Source organism: Ruditapes philippinarum, unplaced genomic scaffold (assembly GCF_026571515.1).
Source record: "Ruditapes philippinarum isolate M1 unplaced genomic scaffold, ASM2657151v2 ctg132_1_1_1_1, whole genome shotgun sequence".
Classification (NCBI taxonomy): Eukaryota; Metazoa; Mollusca; class Bivalvia; order Venerida; family Veneridae; genus Ruditapes; species Ruditapes philippinarum.
Window position 1 is genome coordinate 49,029 of NW_026860195.1, and position 24,210 is coordinate 73,238.

Below are 24,210 nucleotides of genomic sequence, written 5' to 3' on the forward strand. Positions count from 1 at the left end.
TCCGTCCGCAATTTGGTTTCCGGAGCATAACTTAAGTTCCATTTGGCCCACAATATTCAAACTTCATAGGAGGATTGCTATTTGAATGAGGTAATACTTTATTTAATTCCCATGTCTTACAAAAAAAACACAAAAAACAGCATATAATGCTTCGCCTAGCGGTGCTCTTGTTACTCAATTGTCATCAAACTTGGTCAGGATGCTTGTCTAGTTAATTGCTCTGAGAAATCTGAACATGGGTCACGTCTGATGTAAAACTAGGTCACAGGAGCTTAAAATAGCAAAGTCTTGTTAACTTTCTAGTGGCTACTGTTATCCAAATATCCTGAAAATTGGACTGCAAGTTTGTTTTGATGATTGAATATGGGTCACCTGGGGTCAAAAACTAGGTCACACTGCCCAAATATAGAAAAACCTTGTTAACACTTTAGTGGTCACATTTTTGACTCAGTTGTCAGCCAACTTGGTCAGGATGCTTGTTTTAATAATTGCTTGGATGAGTTAGCTGGGTTAGGTGAGCGATCAAGGACCATACGGGCCCTCTTGTTATCTTAACTTTGACCTCTCTATGTGACCTTGACTTTGGTAGCAGGGACCTGGATTATGCGTGCAATACTTAGCCTCAAAAAAGTGAACATTTGTGCCATTAAATGTAAAAGTTTTGCTTCAAACAAGCACCTTTCAATGACCTTTAACTGTGACCTTAACCCTCGAGACCTGGTTCATGCATGTGACACTGCTTCTCTATGAAGTTTCATTGGAATCCCTCCATGCATGTAGGAGATATGCTCCAGACAAAATCTGGATATTTCATAATCTTTTGTGACATTGACATTGCATATATTGACCGAAATTACAAGTGTCACAGCCATAGTATAACGATAATGACCATTTGTAGTTACAAATAAATAAATGATGACTAAATGGTCCTTCTACAAATCTTCATATTTTTACTTGAACTTTGACCTGTGTGACCTTGACTGCAGGGACCTGAATTTTACACACGACACTCTGCCTCACAATAATAAACATTTGTGTCGGGTTATAATGAAATCCCTAAATGGATGTAAGTTTTGCTTCGGACAAGTGTATTTTTATAAGCTTCAAGTGTAACTTTGAGCTAGAGACCCGATTCATGCCCGCATCACAGCTTCTCATGAACATTTCTATATAGTTTTTATAAAATCTATGTGTGTTAGAGATGTGCTACAAAATTGGACGCTGCCCGCACGCCAGGGGCGTTCATATAATATGTTTTGAACAGGCGTATAAAAAGTTTTAAATGATTTAATAGAAATAGTAACAAGCAATGAAATAAATAAAAATATTTATTATAACAAACATTTGATGGTCATCAGAAACATATGTATATTGGTCAAAATCACAACTTTATAAAGAAAAAAAATTACAACCATTAAAGCATGCTCAAACAAAATAACACAATATGTTGTAATAATGTATCATATATTTTCATATTGAGATCAAAATTTTATGTTGGACGGAATTCTTATAAAAACAAAATTGATATATACATGTACATCATACTAACAAAACTTCATATTTCAAGATTATGCAATTTGGACATATGCTATTATACAGTTTATTCTACCTATAATTATATTTATATGATAACTGTAGCATATGCCTTCAAGATGTTCCTATGTCCCAGAAACAGTACCAGAGAACTTAAATGTTCACCATGTGTAGATGTAGTATTTTTTTGAAGCCCAAACTGAGCAACTTAAATTACCATCATAATAGGTATAAGGGGTCAGCCCTATCATAATTAACATCATTCATAATAAAAATAGGTCTAATATTATATTAAGGTATTATAGGGTATTGAACATTAAGCAAATTGTTACCTTTCAAAATATCAAGTTTTTGCATGTATAATTTTATTGCCTTTTTTAAACTATGATATAAACAAATTCACAGGTTTGCACACATGAACCTGTACTAAACATAATAAATATACAAAGACCTATCTAGTTTATCATCAGTTAATTGGTACATTATTTGGTTGAGTGATTATATCCTACTGCATGTGTATGTTACTTTCCAAATCATGTGAAGTGATAGGATATAGTTTCACAGGTTTAAAATCAACAGATAGTACTTCATTTTTTCAAAAAATAGTAGAATAAATAAACATTAGAAAATAAAAAAATCACTATTTTAATTATTTTTTAACAATGTCATAAGGTGAATACTATACAATAAAACGTACCAGCATGCAAGGCTTAAGTGTAACAAGTCTGTTCCATTAATTTACAGAAACATATTTTGCAACATAAAATGTACTTTGAGCAAGTGTGAACATTAAGTCTGTAAAACAAAAAGTTCCTCAATATTACAGTAGCCTTATCTATAGTAATTAAAATATCACAATATAAACATCACAACTGTCCATTTATTACTTACATGAAATATTTCAATTACATGTGATATATAACTAAAAATAACTTTGTAATATAAACTTATCTTAAAGCATTATACATCACAGCAATCATAATAACTGGTTTTACAGTACTCTCAGACCACCCCCTCCCCCAGCTCATATTTCTCTTTTTGTCACATTTAAAGTATAGCGATCTGAAAGTTGCTTTAATAATCAAGTAAAAAATATACATGTATAAATTCAGAGTGCTTTTAATGTGTATTAGATATTTGAGAATACAAAGGAGGGGACATTTTGGAATACCCTAGGCAACTATAAATAGCCTCTTCAAAAGAAAAAGCAAAGCTTGATTACAAGCAAAAAGAAAAACGACAACAACAACCCTAAAATATCCTTCATTAATAATAAATTATAAATTTTGCATAAAAATAAGCCATTGGAATAGAACTATCTGAATAAAAGGAGATTCCTGGACTGTGTACCAGCACGATCGTCAGTCCGTCTCAGTTCCATCGATCGATGTTTTACTTGATATAAACGCTCCTTCAATTCATGTTTTTTTAACAAATCCTGAATGTAGCCACTATCATAGTCAGAATATTTATTTAGAGGATCACCATAGCGATCTTTAAATCGTTGATTCTCTTTACCATATATATCAAATGAGACTTTCTTCTTTGGAGTCTCAACTTCCTTTTTCTTTGGTAAACAAGATGACTGACTATCAGCAGTAGACTCTGAAATGAAATTATTATAACAAAATTATTTTTTCCTTACAACACATATCTTAAGACTATAAATCAACTCTCAAAACAACAAATGCTTCAATGTTTATACTTCATTACATTGCACCAGACAACTACAAGATGCTTTTTTCTTTTTGGCATATTACTAGCTTGACCCTTGAGTTACAATAAGCATTTAGGTCAGATTGATAGGAATATATGAACACCAGCTACACTGTTAAAAGGGGTTTTGAACAAAATTATTTCATGCTTTCCAGTGTTTTACTGTAATATATCAGATGATTGTATTCTGAAAAACCACTAGTGAAATTTATTAAATACAATTTTCACTGTAGTCGGACTACATCTGAATGCGGATGAAAAGAATATCATAACTAAATGGAATATAGGGCAAAAATAAATGCTGTCACGTAAATTTTGCTTCTTTAGGACAAGAAAGTCGATGTTATCATACATCATGTTAAAAATGTTACAAAAGTAGAGAAATTTAACAGAATTATATTTCAGATGTTGTGATGACGTCATAAAGAAGAATGTGCTACATAACGCGGGAAAATCAGTAAAAAGTATTTAAAATCACTTAAAAAGCATGAAAAAGAAAAGAAAATTTATTTGTTTTACATATAAGAATGAAATATATTTCATTTGTGAACACCAGCTTTTCTATTTTCACTCGTGGCTATGCCACTCGTGAAAATATTGCATCTGGTGTTCACTCAGTGAAATATATTTCAATCTAACATGCAAAACAAACAAATATCCTGTATTTAATGTACATTTAAAAACAAGGTTTTTATTTTTGAAAGACCATAAACAAGAAATATCACTCTGATGAAAATACACAGAAAAAGGAAGAAAGAATATCAGATATACACTTTGGTTGCCGTATTAAAATGTGATGCATTGCCATAAGGATAATTCATGTTTATGATGCTTAAACAAAATTCTAACAACACAAATCTTATGATACTTAGGCTGTCTTCAAACTTTCTACGTTACAAAGACATCTAAGTTTACAAAATACTAGTACATGTACATTGAAAAATCAATTCAAATGAAATTCTGAACAATAAACCATATTAAATTCTTTTCTGTAAAGCCTTTATTAAACAAGAGCACCGCTAGGCGGAGCATTATATACCTGAAAGTGTTGTTTTTTTTGTAAGGATGAAGCATTTGTAAAACATGGGAATCAGCTGTTCATCCTATAAAATTTTACAGCTGTAGGTTGATTAATACTTAAGTTATTAATAATGACCTTAACCTTAGACCTTGTGACCCCAAAATCAATAGGGGTCTTCTACCTTATATGGACAATCATCCTAAGAAGTTTGAATATTGTGGGCCAATTGGAACTTTAATTATGCTCTAGAAACTGTTTTCAGTATTAAGGTAAAAGTGACTTTGACCTTGTGACCCCAAAATCAATAGGGTTCTTCTACCCAATATGGACAATCATCCTATGAAGTTTGAATATTGTGGGCCAAATGGACTTGAGTTATGCTCCGGAAACTGTTTTCAGTTTTAAGGATATAGTGACCTTGACCGCTGACCTTTTGACCCCAAAATCAATAGGGGTCTTCTACCTAATATGGACACTCATCCTATGAAGTTTGAACATTGTGGGCCAGATGGAACTTAAGTTATGCTCCGGAAACTGTTTTGAGAATCAAGGTAATAGTGACTTTGACCTTGTGACCCCAAAATCAATAGGGGTCTTCTACCCAATATGGACAATCATCCTATGAAGTTTGAACATTGTGGGTCGAATGGAACTTAAGTTATGCTCTGGAAACAGTTTTCAGTTTTAAGGTAATAGTGACCTTGACCTTTGACCTTTTGACCCCAAAATCAATAGGGGTCTGTTACCCAATATGGACAATCATCCTATGAAGTTTGAACATTGTGGGCCAATTGGAACTTAATTTATGCTCCGACTGTTTTCAGTATCAAGGTAATAGTGACCTTGACCTTTTGACCCCAAAATCAATAGGGTCTTCTACCCAATATGGACAATCATCCTATGAAGTTTGAACATTGTGGACCAATTGGAACTTAAGTTATGCTCCGGAAACTGTTTTCAGTATCAAGGTAATAGTGACCTTTGACATTGTGACCCCAAAATCAATAGGGGTCTGTTACCCAATGTGGACAATCATCCTATGAAGTTTGGTTGGTCGAATGGAACTTAAGTTATGCTCCGGAATCTGTTTTCAGTTTTAAGGTAATAGTGACCTTGACCTTTGACCCCAAAATCAATAGGGGTCTTCTACCCAATATGGACAATCATCCTATGAAGTTTGAACATTGTGGGCCAAATGGAACTTAAGTTATGCTCCGGAAACCAAATTGCTAACGGACGTACGGACAGACAGACGGACGCCAGGGGGTATAACATAATATGCCCTTTCGGGCATATAAAAATATCCCTATACAGGCCCTTATTATAAAAGAAAATAATAACAGCAGTATTTCTAGGTGCACCTTGGTTAAAATATAAGGCTATTGGTACTTTGCGAAACGGAACGGAACGGAACGAGAGGCACCACATAGGGGAAATTAATAAATGAAATGTAAATTCTTAAAATCAATATAAAGTAATCATAATAGTAAATTATACGAATTCTGTATAATCTATGTCTATCCGATGAAACTCATTGTACACAAACAATTAAGTATGAACTATAGTTTTGTCTAGTTCCGTTTCGTTTCGCAAAGTACCATTACCTTCATGGGTATTGGTATTTTGCGAAACGGAACGAAACGAGAAAAAAAAATTATTTATATACATGAAATGTTTTTTATCTAATAATCGTTTATGCTTCAATGTACAATAATGATCACAAGAATTTGTATGTCAATATTGTTCAAGTAATTTGCGACAGCTCATCAACGCCATAACTAATAACTGGAACCATACAACACTTTACTAAAAGTAAAGGTAGAATTTCTTATTAACGTCGCTAGTCGACGAACCAAGATCGCTAGCTGGTCTTGTAGTCTAACCTGCTAACACTGCGCTACTGACTTCCTTTGTATCAAACTCATAGATACATGTATCTTCATAAATAACCTCGGCATGGAATTTTGTTATAAGATTATAGGACAATTTGTATGTTTGTAAAGGGAAGGTTTTTTTGCATATTTCCTTGTATGTGCACGCGTGATTATTCTCCACATTATACCAAATTAGCCCTTTCTCTCTTGTTTTGTTCCGTTTCGCAAAGTACCAATACCCACACAGGTATTGGTACTTTGCGAAACGGAACGAAACGAGACAAAATATATTTAAATCAATTATTCTTTTTCGGAATGTCGGATAATCGTTAATGTTTGAAAACTTTTGAGTCGAAACGTTGTATATTTTTCAAATTAAATAATTAATTTTTTAATATTCAAACTTACATTAGATTATAGGAAAATTTGTATGTCTGTGAAGGGAAGATTTTTTGCATTATTCCATGCATGTACATTACGCTGTAATCTTTATTTACATAATACAAATATAACTAAATTAGCCCTTTCTCTCTTGTTTCGTTCCGTTTCGCAAAGTACCAATACCCACACAGGTATTGGTACTTTGCGAAACGGAACGAAACAAGACAAAATATATTTATATCATTTTTAGGAATGTCGGATAATCGTTAATGTTTGTATAACTGTCGAGCTTGAATCTGCAACTAATCATTATAATGTATTAAGGAGAATCTGTATGATTCTGTTCTTTGCATGTCATTGCTTCTAATGAGATATGAATAACCTATTTTTATTTGAATTCTTACTGTCGACATATTGAACTACATAATACATTTGTAACCAAAGGTCTTTTTATATTCTGTTTCGTTCCGTTTCGCAAAGTACCAATACCCACACCGGATTTGGTACTTTGCGAAACAAAACGGAACGAGCAAATTTTTTTACTATGTACAGGAATATTAAATAATCATTTCTATATGTGTTGTTTTTTTGTATTACTGTAGAGTTTCGATCTGCAACTTGTCTTTTTATGTCTGAAGATAACAGGAGAATTTGTATGTCCGTGTGAAGGGAATTATTTACATGTACATTTGTAACTCATTGTACCGAAATTTTAGTATCCTTATTTTTTTTCTAATTCTAAGGTATCAGTACCTTGAATCACATATTATTTCATGCTTTCCAGTGTTTTATTGTAATATATCAGATGATTATATTCTAATAAACCACTAGTGAAATTTATAAAATATAATTTTCACTGTAGCCGGACTATATCTAAATGCGGATGAAAAGAAAATCATAACTAAATGGAATAACAGGCAGAAATAAACGCTGTCATGCGTAAATTTTGCTTCTTTATGAAAAGAAAGTCGATGTCACCATACATCATGTTAAAAATGTACCAAAATTAGAGAAATTTAACAGAACTATATTTCAAAATTGATGATGGAGAATGCGCGACGTTACGCGGCAAAATCAGTAAATAATACTTAAAATCACTTAAAAAGCATGAAATAAAAAGAAAATTTATTTGTTTTACATATAAGATTGAAATATATTTCATTCGTGAACACCAGCTATTATATTTTCACTCGTGGCTACGCCACTCGTGAAAATATTGCATCTGGTGTTCACTCAGTGAAATTATATTTCAATCTTACATGCAAAACAAACAAATATCCTCTATATACATATGTGGCCAAATTAGCTTTTCCTATCTCGTTTCGTTCCGTTTCGCAAAGTACCAATACCCACACAGGTATTGGTACTTTGTGAAACGGAACGTAACGAGAAATAATAATGGTATTTTACATGAAATATTTCAGACATTCATATATAATGATCGTTTATGCTTGCCTGTAAATAAAAGTCGAGTCTGGATTGGTAAATCATTGTGGTTTTTTTTTTGCCGACTTTAAATATATCTTATCTTACATATATCATTTTTGGTTGTATTGTATTAATTGCCGTGCCCGCATCCGAAAATATGATTCTCCGTCTATTTATCTTTTCATTCTTATTGTCGGCATCTTGGATTACATAATACATATACATGTATAACCAAATAAGCCTTTTCTCTCTCGTTTCGTTCCGTTTCGCAAAGTACCAATACCCACACGGGTATTGGTACTTTGCGAAACGGAACGAAACAAGAGAATTTTATTTTATTTAAAAAACTTATGGTATTGTTTGCCAATATTGACCTTGGACATTTGAATATTCAACGTTTTGTCGGTAATTGTCGAACTTCGAAGTAAATCATACAGATTTTAAAGTCTGGCAAAACGGTATACATGGTTTATGTATACTTACAGTTACCGCCACAAACGAAATTACTTTCGTTTCGAACAATACGCAGTTTATGGTATCTGTAATATCTATAGCAAATATTTATTATTTTACGTTAATTCGATTTACTCTATTGCACATTCCTTTATATCTTTGAACGCAAGTTGTATGCAAGTAAATATGTAAAATATATTCTCTTCAAGTGCATGTATACAAATTCTCCTATCATCTCTCAATACAAAAGTGAATTTTCGGATGCGGGCTCGGCATTATACATCCATACCACAATATATAAATGATTATTCATCATGTGTTGCTCTATTGTATTCCGATTCGTCTAACGAAGGTACATACGCAGGTGTGTATAGTTACAGTATGTTGCATTGTACCAGTAATTTCGTATTATGTCTTTGTTTTAGTTTAAAGTTGATGTCAATTACTTAAAAAACAATGATTTACCAATCCAGACTCGAATGTATTCTACAGGCAAGTATAAACGATTATTAGATATGAATGCCTGAAAAATTTCATGTAAAAGTACATTAATTTTTTTTTTGTTCCGTTTCGTTTCGCAAAGTACCAATACCTGTGTGGGTATTGGTACTTTACGAAACGGAACGGATCGATAAAGCAAAAGCTCATTTGGCCTTAAAGGTATTTGCCGATTGAGTATGCATCAGAATTAGAAAGTAAGTAAAGGATAATCAAAGTTCAGTACAAGCAGTTACATGCAAAGAAATGCATCAAAAGTATTCCCTTCTCACGAAAATAGTATACAAATTCTCCTGTAATCTTCAGACATGAAATGACAAGTTGCAGATCGAAGCTCTACAGTATTAGAAATAAACACATCAATACAATGTTATTTGATATTCCTGTACATGTTTAAATTTGCTCGTTCCGTTTCGTTTCGCAAAGTACTAATTCCAGTGTTGGTATTGGTACTTTGCGAAACGGAACGGAACAGAATATAAAAAGACTACTATAATTTGGTTACAAATGTATTATGTAATTCAAGATGCCGACAGTAAGAATTCAAATAATAATAGCTAAATCATATTTAATTACAAATCATTAAATGGAAGGAACACGAACTAACAGATTATCCTTAATACATAATAATGATTAGTTGCAGATTCAAACTTGACAGTTATACAAACATTAACGATTATCCGATATTCCGAAAAAGAATAATTGATATAAATATATTCTGTCTCGTTTCGTTCCGTTTCGCAAAGTACCAATACCTGTGTGGGTATTGGTATTTGCGAACGGAAGAAAAAGGAGAAAAAGGGCTAATATTTGGTTATTTTTTTAAAGAGCATTAAGTATGAGTAAAAGGCAAAATTGTGTTTGAAGAAAAGTATTTTTAAAATAACACGCGTGAACATGCAAGAAAATATGCAAAAAGCCTTCCCTTTACAAACATACAAATTTTTCAATAATCTTATAACATACATGTAAAAAGGCGACTTGTAGATACAGGGTCGACAATAATTACTACATACATAAAGCCATTAATGATTATTTGATATACCCGGCAAAATTGCATGTTGGAGTTATTTATGAAGGTACATGTACCTATGAGTTTGATACATAGGAAGTCAGTAGCGCAGGTGTTAGCAGGTTAGACTACAAGACCAGCGATCCTGGTTCGATTCTCGCCGCAGCTGATATCAAGACTAGTGTTCAGAGCTCGGTGATTTACTTCAATGTGTTTTGTTTCCAGGAGTATCGGCCCAGACTGGATGCGGGGATATAAATGACGCTTATCGGTTTAAGCAACATTATAGGTTTAAAGTTATTGTATTTAAAAAAATTATTACATTTTCTCTAGTCTACAGCAAAAAAACAAAACAAAAACATCTGCTTGAATGAGGGCTGTCTCGAAGTTCGGCGGAGTCGGGCGCCGCGGAGTCGTGGTAAATAAAATAATATTCTCTTGTTTCGTTCCGTTTCGCAAAGTACCAATACCCACACGGGTATTGGTACTTTGCGAAACGGAACGAAACGAGAGAGAAAAGGCTAATTTGGTTATATATGTATTGTATGTATATGTGTATGTATAAGAGAGAACGGGCTAATTAAGTTATATTTGTATTATGTAAATAAAGATTACAGCGTAATGAACATGCATGGAATAATGCAAAAAATCTTCCCTTCACAGACATACAAATTTTCCTATAATCTAATGTAAGTTTGAATATTAAAAATGTAATTATTCTATTTGAAAAATATACAACGTTTCGACATCAGGTATACCTTGTTTACAGGAAATGACGTCAACGTAATATGACGTCAAGGACAACGACGTCAAAATGGAATACATAATTTGGCGTTTAATCTTACATATATAATAACATACATGTAGAAAGGTGCCTTGCAGGTCTAGGCCGGCAATTTTTAACTACATATATATATAAATATACTATATATATATATTTATATATAAATTATTCGAAAATGCCCGGCGAGTATTGCCATGTCGAGGCTCTTTATGAAGCTCATGGTATCTATAACAGTTTGAGAGTAATGTATATGTTATTCATACATAAGGAGTCAGTAGGGAGTGTGTAGCAGGTTGGAATACAACACAGCCGTCCGGTTCGATTCCCGGCCGCAATTGATATCGAAGCTAGTGTTCAGTGCTCGGTGAATTACTTAATAGGGTATTGTTTCCAGCAATATCGGCCTAGACTGGATGCTGGGGAGGTATATGACGCTTACCGTGGGCACGACGTGAAAAAAGTGGTTTCATCCATTCAAAGCGGGGACCTTTCGTCGATTAGCCACGTTAAACAAGAAACTTTACCTTTACTTTTAATAGTGTTGCATGGTAGTAATTTCTAATTATGGCGTTGATGAACTGTTGTAAATTACATTAACAATATTGACTTGCAAATCCTTGCGATCATGTACATGCAAGTATAAACGATTATCGATTATTAGATATGAATTCCTGAAAAAAAATCAGATCATGTTAATAAATCATTTGTTCTCGTTTCGTTCCGTTTCGCAAAGTACCAATACCTGTGTGGGTATTGGTAATTTGCGTAACGTAACGAAACAAGACGAATTTTATTTCATTTCTTAACCTGCTGCATGTGAGACAGCTTATGTTTAGTACCATTTTACAAGATGACCGGTAAATCATATAAGGTTGCTCTCTGATTCATATACATGAACAAATGCGCTTGACAACAGATGTTCGATTTATAATCATTTGGTGCTATGCTGATTTATATACATGAACAAATGGGCTCGACAACAGATGTTCGATTTATAATCATTTGGTGCTTTGCTTTTAACTACAAATGATAGATAACTTGTTTTATTCCTTTCACCGATTTAATTATCTAAACGTTTTGAATTTTTGTTTCGTTCCGTTTCGCAAAATACCAATACCCGTGTGGGTAACGGTATTTTGCGTAACGTAACGGAACAAGACTAAAAATTAATGTTTTGCGTAATATGAGTTTCAGTGGACATTATACACCATTCGACTATGATTATACAGAGTTCATATAATTTACTATATAAGTTATTATTATGATTATGTTGATTTTTTCCAAATTTTAAGTTGACTCCTTAATTTCCCCTAAATGGTGCCCCTTGTTCCGTTTCGTTTCGTTACGTTCCATTTCGCAAAGTACCAATAGCCAAAATATAACAAAAGTTTTCAAACTGACAGAATACCTGAAATAATGCTTGATAGTGAAAGAAGGACAATGCAGGGATTTTAAAGTTCACAGAGGAGGATAATTTCATGCTCATGTTATTGGTAACAGTGACTTAAAATAATGCCCCTCATTCAAATTCATACTTAAATTGGTAATAGAGATAGACAATGAACATATCTCTTGGATTGCCCCCTAAGTACCAACATGAATGTGTAATTAATCCATGAAAAACCTTCAAATATTAATGAAATAGTGATTTTAAAAGGTAACTCTTCTGCGGGCAACATAACTTTTAAAGTGCTTAAATGTTATGTGACAACCTAAGATAACAAGAACCTGTTGAGACCGGTGATGCTCCCCGAATTGGTTTTGAACACAGAAAAGTATACCTATCGTAGTTTCAGAGTTATGTCCCGGACAAAGTGCAATAATTCCAAATGTAGAACAAAGTTCAAAATGTAAATATGAACAAAGAGCAATAACTCTAAAATAAGGCAAGGCAGAGTTACAGTTCTTGTGGATTGCAAATCTACCCAATTAGATTTATCTTCCTACAAATTTTCATGTTGATAGCTCTTATAGTTTCAGAGTTATGTTCCGGACAAAGTTCAATAAGTAAAAATGAACAAAAGGCAATTTCTCAAAAATTAGGCATGGCAGAGTTATTGTTATTTTGCACTGCACTTCTACCCAATGAGATCTATCTACCTACAAAGTTTTATGTTGATAACTCTTATAGTTTCAGAGTTATGTCCCGGACAAAGTTCAAAGTATAAAAATAAACAAAGGGCACTAACTCCAAAATAAGGCAAAACAGAGTTGTTTTTTTTGCACTGCACATCTACCCAATGAGATCTATCTTCTTACAAAGTTTCACGTTGATACCTCTTGTTGTTTCAGAGTTATGTCCTGGACAAGAAAGTGGACTGACGTCTGGCTCAAATGGAATAAGGGGCCATTTCTTTTGGGTTTTTTTCTTTTGTTTAATAGAGGGCCAATGGCACCTTACTCATTTGTTACGGAATGAACTCTATTATTCTCTTTTGTTCTGTTTACAGTTATATGGCCCCCTATCCCTATTGGGTAGTGCGGACAGACAGACGGACAAAGCGGCAACTATATACTCACCCTTCAGGGAGCATTATGAAACAGATATTAGTTATCAGGACTCAGTGGAGCTTATTAAGGACTTGGTACAAAATTGTCACACGTCTTTACAATACTAATATGAAGACTTGTTATGAATCAGTCAACATTCTCATCTTGTACAAAAATATACTTCATGTGAGACAGTCATGGTCAAAAGAGTTGTCCTTAAATGGTTTTTTATATTTGGTTTCTTGTTTCAGTTAACTAAATAATTATATTTACTGGCCATATAAGTAATTATGAAATTAAAAACAAAGTTTGCACTCCTGCCTGAACAAGCAATTATCATAGTATTGCAGGCAATCCATAAGTCCCCTACCGGTAAGAGCCCAAGCAACATTCTGAAGGGCCATTGGCCATTCACTTAGGTTCCTATTTTAAGTAAATTTGTTGAAAAAGTTCTTTAAAAGTGATCACAGGAAACAGTTTTTATGTACAGACAGACGGACTGAAGGACACTCTAAAAGTTATTTTTTAAACATCCCTGTTATCAAAATATAACATTTTTAAAATCCTATCATGATTGAAGAAGTTGGAGTAAAAATTACCAATTTCTCAAGTTCAAAAGGGGCATAATTCTGGAAATAGTCTTGCTAGAGTATTGAACACTCACAAATGTTGAGTGATAATAAGAAACATTTATATGAAGTTTGAAGTAGATACATTCAGAAAAAGAAGTTATTAAAAAAACAATGTTTTTTTTCATGAAAATTTTAAGTTCAAGGGAGGTAATTCTAATAAATTTTGTGCTAGAGTTGTAAACCTTGTCACATATGATGTGGTTGATGACAAGCAACTTATATTTAAAGTTTGAAGAAAATACCTTAAGAAATAAAGAACTTATAGTGAAAAACTTAAAAAACTAGAATCAAAAATCCTGAAATTCAGTTTATTTGTTGCCATAGCAACCAGAATTTTCAACATAGGAAGATAAGAAAAGGATGTGCATAATTTCCATACTGCCATCTACCCATATGTCAAGTTTCATAAACATATTTTCAGTACTTTTTGTGTTATCACTAGATCCAGGTTATGTGTATAATTTGCCATATTTTCAGTCTATTTGTTGCCATAGCAACCAGAATTTTCAACATAGGAAGAAAAGAAAAAGACGTGCATAATCTCCATACTGCCATCTATCCATATATCAAGTTTCATAAAAATATTTTCAGTACTTTTTGCGTTATCGCGGGATCCAGGTTATGTGTAAAATTTGCAATATTTTCAGTCTATTTGTTGCCATAGCAACCAGAATTTTCAACACAGGAAGAAAAGAAAAAGACGTGCATAATCTCCATACTGCCATCTATCCATATATCAAGTTTCATTAAAATATTTTCAGTACTTTTTGCGTTATCGCGGGATCCAGTTTTGTGGACGGACAGACAGACGGACGGACGGACTGACGGACGGACAGACAGACAGACGGACGGAGGGTAAACCTAAAGTCCCCTCCGGTAAACCGGTAGGGGACTAAAAATAAATATTTCATGTTTCAAAGCAATATCCAAGTATGGAAAGGTTAATAATTTTGTCAAAATTCCTAACAAGAGTTATATCCTCTTGTCTGGAAGTTAAACCAATGGTCATTAACAAGTATAAAATACTTCAAAAACAAAACCTTAAAGTGTAAAGTGGAACATATGATAATCATTACTGAAATTCTAAGCCAAAAAGGCATTCAGTAGTAGTTATGTCAAATTCCAGAGTACTGCTATTTTACCTGGAAATGGGGATGATCGTCATTAACAAAGTAAATTTTTTCTTTCAAAATTTCAAAGCAATAATGAAAAAAGATTATTTAGATTTAGACAGTATAATACTAATGGTTGAAATTATCAGTACCATTAGTGACACCTGCATAGCAGGATAGCTCTTCATGTTATAATAGTTATATTACATAAGAGCAGACCAAGTCCTCAATATTTACCAAAATAAAGAGCCATAAAAAGTAACAAGTTAGTAAAACTTACGCATGCAATATTATTAGCACTTACTTTTTTCAAGATGATTCATTGATGAATAAAAAACTTTTCTGTATTATTCTCTTATAAAGACCAAATACATGAGCACACAACAACAGATCATTACTATTTTGTGATAATTTAACATTAACTAATTGAAACTTCTTTCCTTCTGTATACAAGACAAATCCTACAAGAGCACAAAATAATGTAAAATTTCTGCAGACTGAAAATACATCTATTAACCTTTACATCATGAAAATGAAAGAACAATTATAACAGATGATTAAAGATTTCAGATCAAGTCATGTGATTTCTTATTTCAATCACAAAGTATTCATATAATTTCAGTTTTCCATTAAAAAAATCACCAAAATTTTGTACAATTACTCTTTACGATTTCTATCAAACAATTGTACAGGTTTGACTTTTTGTACTGGTGAAAGAACAGTTTTCTTGGATTTACCTGGTATAGGTACATAATCACACTCTCTCCTCAACAATTTATCTGTATCTTTCCTCATTTTATGTTCATAATCCATCAGTAATGTTTCTGCCCTGCAAAAAAATATCAAAATAAAATGTTAGTGAACTTGCTTTTGCAAAAAAAAAATCATTTTATTTGTGCCCTGTCCAATTTAACACCAAACAAGAAATAATGTTGTTACAGCAGTCTTCTATTCCCAACAGAGACAAATACTAAATGCTTCATGGTGCAACTCTAATAGAAATGTATGCAAGATGAACCATGTACATTGGGTGACAGATGGATCTTGGACAATGGGTGACAGATGGATCATGAACATTGTGTGACAGATGGATCATGAACATTGGGTGACAGATGGATCATGAACATTGGGTGACAGATGTATCATGGACATTGGGTGACAGATGGATTATTAACATTGGGTGACAGATGGATCATGAACATGGGGCGACAGATGGATCATGGACATTGGGTGATAGACGGATCTTGGACATCAGGTGACAGATGGATCATGAACATTGGGTGACATATGGATCATGGACATTGGGTGACAGCTGAATCATGGACATTGGGTGACATATGGATCATGGACATTGGGTGACAGATGGATCATGAACACTGGGTGACAGATGGATCATGAACACTGGATGACAGATGGATCATGAACATTGGGTGACAGATGGATCATGAACATTGGGTGACAGATGGATCATGAACATTGGGTGACAGATGGATCATGAACATTGGGTGACAGATGGATCATGAACATTGGGTGACAGATGGATCAATGATCCAAAAAGCTGACATAAGCAATGTGTGCTGGAGCATCAGCACTACAACAAAGATAAATGACAACACAAGCAGTAGGTGGTTGACAACCATTATTAAAGAAATAGGTTATTGTCAGCAGGACTGGAAGGCAATTATCTATCCATATAAACTTACTTCTAAACTTGGTAAGATATATTAAAGTTTGATCTTCGTACTGACCTTGTGTACTTTTCTTCAGCTAATTTCTCCCTAACAGTAGCACTTTTGTTTTTGTCTTCTATCATCTTTTCACGAACATCCAACTCTCTTTCTCTTCCTAAAGAAAATATACATTAAACTGTGATAATGAAAAATTCTTGTTTACTGCAAAGATATTTGAAGTGTTGAAAATAAAAGAAAACTTCAATGTGTACATAACACCTTAACAGATATTTCCATTAAAATTTATATGAAAAACCTTTTTGTAAATTGGGTCTTGATGATATATGTGAAATAAGCCTGTCAATATAACTGTCTCATTGTTTAGCTGAGTGAAAACTTCTTATTATTTTATGTTCAGATGAATACAAGCTACGTTAATATGCTGGTAAGCTTCATACAAGGCATCGTCGGATACCCACGGACCAACAATTAACATTTATCAGCTGTGGGATTTCTGACCGATATCCAGTTGATTAGAGGTGTGTCAAAGACACCTATTTCATTGGTCGTCTCACAATTACATGAAGTGATTAAAACAAATAAAAATTCTCATTCTATACAACATTCGGTATTTAATACAGACAAAATTGTGGCAACAAATTAAATTCAGCTGTGAAAAGTTCAATATTAAAAAAGTGAATGATTTCCAGCAAAAAAGCATAGAAAATATACAAGTTAGTGACCATTGTCTTACAACTGTGCCTTGTCATGATAATCAAGTTAGAGATTTTTCACTATAGTAGAAAAAAAAACGTGCTAAAAATATGTTCAGTACTTTTTGAGTTATCATGGGATCGAGTTTTTGCGGAAAGGCAGACTGACTGACGGAGAGACAGTAAACCTGTTGTCCCCTGCGGCTATACCAGTAGGACACTAATAACCACATGAAACAGACATAAGTTGCACTAAGCAAATCCATTGTATAACTTAGAATGAAGAAGAACAAGAAGGCCATGATTACCATATCAAAAATAAATGGTATGGTTATATGTTATGTTTTTTACAAAAAGCCAACTTACTTTCAAGATCTTTTTTTTTATTTTCTAACTCTCTTTCCAAATTTCTAAGTTCCATTTCCCATGTTTTAAAGTCTATGGAAGTATGCTGTTGTCCTGACATTTTACGCTCTAGTTTTATGCGTTTCTGAGACACAAGTGGGTATTCTAACAGCTCTTCTATGCTTAATCTTTTGGAAACCTGAAACAGATGTAATTTAAACAAACTTTTATTTCTGTACTAAGGTATGTAACTGAAGACAAAGCAATTTACAGCAGCCATTAAAAGTGAAGTGATGTAAACTTGTGTGCATTTTATTGCAAGGAGCATATTAGTTTTTATTAAAAGGCTTAGCAGTAGGAAATTAAATCAGAAAATGTTCTATTTCACACAAAAGCAATGCAAATATCACTAAATTTTATCTGCTAATTTTCAATGGAAACCAAACAAAAAATATTCCAAATTCACAAGACCACCGATATATGGAGACAATGTAGGACCGTTATTAGTAAGACCAACCAGTACATTTTTTAATCTGACAAAGTAATAGAAAGATTCAGTTCAGCCAGTAAAACAGTTGCCTGTGCTTGATAGTAAAAGAAATAAAATGTTTGACTTCAAAATAGGGTAGGTTTATTCAAAATCCATGAAAGTTATAATTTTCCTTCATAAAAGTCTACATCTATTATCTATGCTAGAGGCTATGATTAATTTAACTCAGCATTGCTGCATGTAAAATAACTAAGCTGCAGTGAGTAAAAACACAAAACATTAAGAAAACAAACTTACCTCAACATGTAACATTTTGCCAATAACTGTATTGAGATCATCAGAGTATCTAACTGGAATGCGACTGAAGTCCCCGATTCTTATCTTTCTATTTAATTCTGTTTGGTTTGAGGCAATAAAAGGTGGATGAAGGGCACAGAGCTCATACAGAACACAGCCCATTGACCAGATATCACTCTTTTCATTGTAGGCCATATTGTTCACAAGTTCCTGGAAAAAACAACAATAAGAGTTCCGCTAAGGCTGGGCAATATTAACCCTATGGCAAATTTAAAAGAAGGTAAAATGAAAAAAAAACTGTCTAATTTTTTAGGTAAAAGCATGTTTGTAATAGATTATTTGCAATAGAAGGGGCATAACTTTGTCACTAATGAATAAATTTCAGAGAAAAATCAATGTAACCTGTGTTTTGATATAACAAACATACAGGCAAAGTATAAGCACATTCAAAAGTTATCCTGTGGTAACAGAAAATCTGGTTAAAAAGGGGGATAACTCTATCATTTATAAGTTGATTGCAGAGGAAATCGAACTTGACATGTGTTTTGATATAATATGCCAAATTTAATCACTATTATTTAAGTTCTTCAAAAGTTATGCAACAGAAACCAATTGTCTACAGACGAACATTGGTCTAAAATGGAATATGTGGACTCATTACTTGTGTTGTTTTCTTTTGTTTAATAAAAGGCGATTGACCCCTTATTCTATTGTTATGAAATGAACTGTATTTTTCTTTTTGTTCTGTTTACAATTAGATGGACCCTATACCTATTTGGTAGTGAGGACAGACGGACAGACAAAGCCATACCATTAAAATCTCTAAGTTTCTTTTGGCATATAATAGTAAAACACAGCTAAGTCCAAATTGATTACTCTGCTGTGAATTTCGTACCAATATCGTGAATACGACTGTTGAAGTTTACCTGTTGACTATCTACATGTATAAAGTGTACATCTGATAATAATAAATTTATTGAACTCCCGAGTAATCTGTGTTTGGTCCAGGGGTACCGTACCTGTACTCTTGAGTCTTCAATTGAAAAAGAGTGCAAACAACAAAGGGGTCTAGGGCCCTGGATATCTGATTCTGAACTGTGAAATGTGGCAAGTACATCAAAATTAATATCGTCTGTAGTTAAAGTTGAACTTATTAAATATAATTTCTAATTTTAACCCTGCAGACAATGATTTAAAAAGATATTTTGTTATTAAGTAATCTGGAAAATTTTGTAGCACAAATGTACATACATGCATCTGAATTGCAGTTTTGTTAATATACCAGTAAACATTTTAAAAATAACATATTATTGCTTCACAGAAGATCTGTAATAAAATAGATGAAAACTTGGAAAAATGATAAAGTATTCATAAAGATACAAAAAATACAAATTATACAAGATTTCAGAAAGTTTTACAACACAGTCAACCTACATGTCAAAAGATTATACAAAACTGAAATCCATTTACTTACATGTATTTACTAGTAAACACAACAGTGTGCTGGAAATTTATTCAACTATTCATTATAAAGGTACCGGTAAAGAATAAGTTGTAAATTTATAACCTAAATGAGTGTCAATATGGCTTAGAACAGAATGTAACTTACTGGACTCATGTAATATGGAGTGCCGACATATGTATTAGCAAAGCTTGTCTCATGATGTAGCACCCTTGCTAAACCAAAATCACCAAGTTTCACATTCTTATCTGTGTCAAGAAATACATTTGCAGGCTTCATGTCTCTATGGAGAACAGCACGGCCATTTTTCCGCTGGTGACATTCTTGTAGAGCCAGGGTAAGCTGTATCAAAATCTTCCATATAAACTCTTCATCTAAGTAGGCTCTACAAAATTATTTGTCACATTCTTATTTTCTTTTTAATTTTCAAATTTTCTTTTACTTTTAGTTTGTAACTAGTTTGAGCAAAGTGATTGTCTAAGATTTCATGCATTAAGGAAAATGTAACCTGTGAAAGCAAAATTTCTGATGAATCAAAATCATTTTAGTGATCATGGTATAAAATATCTCATGGATCATTTCTATGAAATTATAAAGAAATCAAAGAGACCAATTTTTTTTACAAAGAATAAAGCTTTCCTTTATGGTTGAAACAGCAACCAAAGTTTTGCATAAAACATTATAAATTTTGAAATAGAATTACCAAAGAGAGTTATAAACATTCTTAAACACATAAGGTTCCTTGACTTTGACTTGTTTTAAAACAAGATACTGTTTACCAGAAAAGTAGACTGAAACACTAAAGGCAAGTGTTTGCAACAGCACATCTTCAACATGTTATTCTCTTGTTGACTGAAAACTAGAGCGAACTTACCCTTCTCTTTTATTTTTGGCTATGATGGTTGAAAGATCCCCACCTTTACAATATTCCATCACAATATAAATTGTAGTACGAGCCCTGTCTATAATTCTGTCATAATATCTAACAATGTATGGACTCTTCAGTTCTCTGAGGAGATTGACCTCAGATACCAACATCTGTTTCTCTGTCTCTGTCATTGACCCATAATCAAGCTCCTTCCATACAAGTATCTAAATGAGATTATTAACTTCTTACTTATTCATGCTAAAATATGCTGACAAATACAAGCAGGGTGTTCACTAGCCATGAAATCCTGAGGGTCATTTTGACCAGATACAAGGCAAATCCCCATGATTTTAACAAAATTTGACCCTCCAGTTAAAATCCTGTGGGTCAAATCAGGTCTTTTTGAAATTTGAAGGGTCAAAGTGTCATTTCAAGGGTCAAACGGACACACTGACAAGTAAAATAGAACTCTAAATCTATCAAATATAGTATATAAAACTAATCAGTCAAAAGTTATGTTAAGACTTTAAATATTTAATATATTTTAATTTATCGACATAATTTGAGAGGCAGTTAAAAATTTCTATCATATTTAATGAAACCAGGCATTATAATGATTTTTATCTTAAATAGTTTGTAAGTTGAAATGGTGCTAGCCCTTTTTTCATCTTGAATGATCATGTCAGACCAAGACATGATCCTTAATTACCTTGCCATCTTTTTTCCTTTCAATTTTCTTACAAGTTCCATAAGATCCTGTGCCAATTGTTGATAGTACCTCAAAGTCATCAAGAGTTGTTGTTTTACTCCTAGAATAAAATATGTGATTTACCTTTAAGGTGTCAAATTGATTTTTCAAAGAAGTCAGAATATAAATGTCCCTCTAAAATTATTTGCAAACAACTTCACTATACTTTCTGTCACTTAATTTTTTTCATTCAAGCTTAGACTTTATATAACAGGTCATGCAACAGCTGAGTAGATAAGCAATCTAATATGTCGGTATCCAGTAGGGATGTAACAATACGGCAAAAAACGTATTGCAATATATTGCCATTTTGCTGAAATGTATTGCAATATATTGCATTACGTATTGTTGTATATATAGAGCTGTCATCGATATCGACAATATCGATGTATCGTTGATATTTTTTTGTCGATCAATAATCGATACACATTTTAAAAAATCGATACTTTTGACTTATATATTAAATGTCTAGAAATTATACAATTCACCCAAAATATATGCAGAAACAGTTATTTATATCTAATGTTATGCTTTTGTTATATAGTGGAATTATTTCATAGCAATGGTGACAACATGTTTTTGACTGAAATCATTGAAACAGGTATGAAAGTGAATGACAGACAAGTGAGTATAGGATATTATCGATATATCGGTGTATCGTTGATTTTAGTCACTTGATATCGATATATCGTTGATATGCTTTGCACTGAATCAATGACAGCTCTACGTATATATATTTTGATATGAAGATGGAGTAACATTTGATATGAAGATGGAGTTACATTATTTATTATCATTATATGTATATATTCTTAGTAAAAACTTCACAAAAATGTAAGGACTAAATAGAAAGTAAAGTGTCACACAATTTGATAAACAAAACTAGTTGCGCGTGACCTTTCACATCTGGGCCGCTTATGTAAATTATGTGGCCGCCTATTTTAAGTGTACTAGTTGTCAGATATTTTTATCTTATGTTGGCGCCGATAAAATTTGCCAGTTAAAGATTTTATGCGAAATTAGAAGGCTATTAATTGAAAATTATGATTTTTATAAAATACCGGTTTTCCAAAAATTGTATTGCGGTACGAAATTTATTTTTTTCATATTGCAATATATCGGTATACTGGTAAACCGTTACACCCTTAGTATCCAGTTAAAAGTCTAGTGATTGATAAATTAAGCATAGTGCTTAAATAGTACATTAATGCTTATATTACACAAAAATTACTGAAAATACATTGATACAATTTCATAACACACAATATTAAGACCATTATTTAATAAGTACAAAGAATTGAGGAGAACTAAAGACGGCAAATGTTGAAGCTTTGGATATTCTATTGCTTACTCAGCAAATGATTAAAGCTAGTATAAGAGGTCTCTTTAAGTTCAAATTTTCAACGCTAATGTTCTTCAAGTAAACATTAGAATGTTACAGTTTATGATTGCTAACATAAATTTACTTGAATAAGTATGCATTTATTGTTCTTAAAAACTTTAAAGGGACTGATTGACAGTCACAACAACTGACCAAAGAAAAAATAGCCATCAGGGTTTGACAGTTGTCCATTTTTAGTGGTCCCCAGCCAGTAGTCTTAAATAACAAAATTATAATTAAAATTCCATAATATGTACATATTTTAATTTGCTTATTTAAACATAAATTTACCTTTATTTTAACATATTAATATTTTGCTTTCATGATTGTAAGGTTTTACACTGCTCATGTCAATAAATTTAAAAATAACTTACAAATGAGTTTGTTTCATAGAGAGTGACCTATGAACTGAAGAAGGTCTAATTCTCTCTCCAAGACATAAATCTCCCTCCATTTGAATATTATTTGTATCAATATTATTTGTCCCAGTTTTAATAACATGTTCGCTACATGTTTGACTTTGTGTACTCTTTTCCATTGTGACAAGTTAATTGAACACAAATAGAAGCGAAATCCAATAGTTGTTATGTCTTACTGCATTTCAACGAAGTTGCCATGTACATGACAGCTGTTTTGAACAGCCAGTTAATTTACTATTTAGGTTAATCACTGTCAATTTATAAATATGTAGAACTTATGTAATAAATGGAATAATTCACAAAATGCAAGAAATAGTAAATGTAACAGAAAAATACAATGTATTATATTTTTTGGAGTTCTTCCATTAGTTGAATATCAGTGTCGTGATCATAATTGCTAATATTCATATTGATACTATTTTTAGAAAGATCCAACAAACATGATTGAACATGTCACAGGAACTATTTACAATAATAAACAATGATAGCCGCACTATATGCGACTTTTTTTACCTTCGTTCCATTCTTTGCAATACTTATGAATTATTTTAGTCTGCAGAAAATAATGCTATTCTGGATAAAGTATTGCTGTGTATTTATTGTCAACTTTGAATTTACCGCAAATCCGGTGTACCTAAACTAAAGCAGTAAAAAGAAGTCAAACGACATAAAGTGGCGTAAAGAGCAAAATCTTCATTTCAAATGTACAAAAGACCTCTAAATATTTCTTGCAAAATTTAAAAGACATATTAAATGTGAATAAGCAACAACCGTCTTTACCAATCACTTTAAACATAATGATGTTATCTATTTAAAAGAAATGTAAATGTTGCAAATGCGTTGAATAATCATTCATCGAAATTTTAAAACTCATTAAGAAATC

General features: G+C 32.5%; 1 protein-coding gene across 2 annotated transcripts; it reads right to left on the reverse strand.

Moving 5' to 3' along the window:
- Window positions 1-1,310: 1,310 nt before the first annotated feature.
- LOC132759178 (serine/threonine-protein kinase Nek2-like) lies at window positions 1,311-23,986 on the reverse strand. 2 transcript variants are annotated; one of them, XM_060750902.1, is made up of 9 exons: window positions 23,841-23,986; window positions 21,489-21,588; window positions 20,786-21,003; window positions 20,059-20,296; window positions 18,450-18,659; window positions 17,684-17,861; window positions 16,683-16,779; window positions 15,672-15,763; window positions 1,311-3,138 (listed from the first exon to the last, which is right to left on the reverse strand). In XM_060750902.1, the coding sequence occupies exons 1-9, from the start codon at window positions 23,849-23,851 to the stop codon at window positions 2,849-2,851; spliced, it is 1,434 nt and encodes a 477-aa protein (XP_060606885.1). In that variant the 5' UTR covers window positions 23,852-23,986; the 3' UTR covers window positions 1,311-2,848. The 2 variants fall into 2 exon arrangements, with proteins under 2 accessions (XP_060606885.1, XP_060606884.1); XM_060750901.1 differs by lacking the exon at window positions 23,841-23,986 and adding an exon at window positions 23,283-23,692.
- Between the last annotated feature and the right edge of the window lie 224 nt (window positions 23,987-24,210).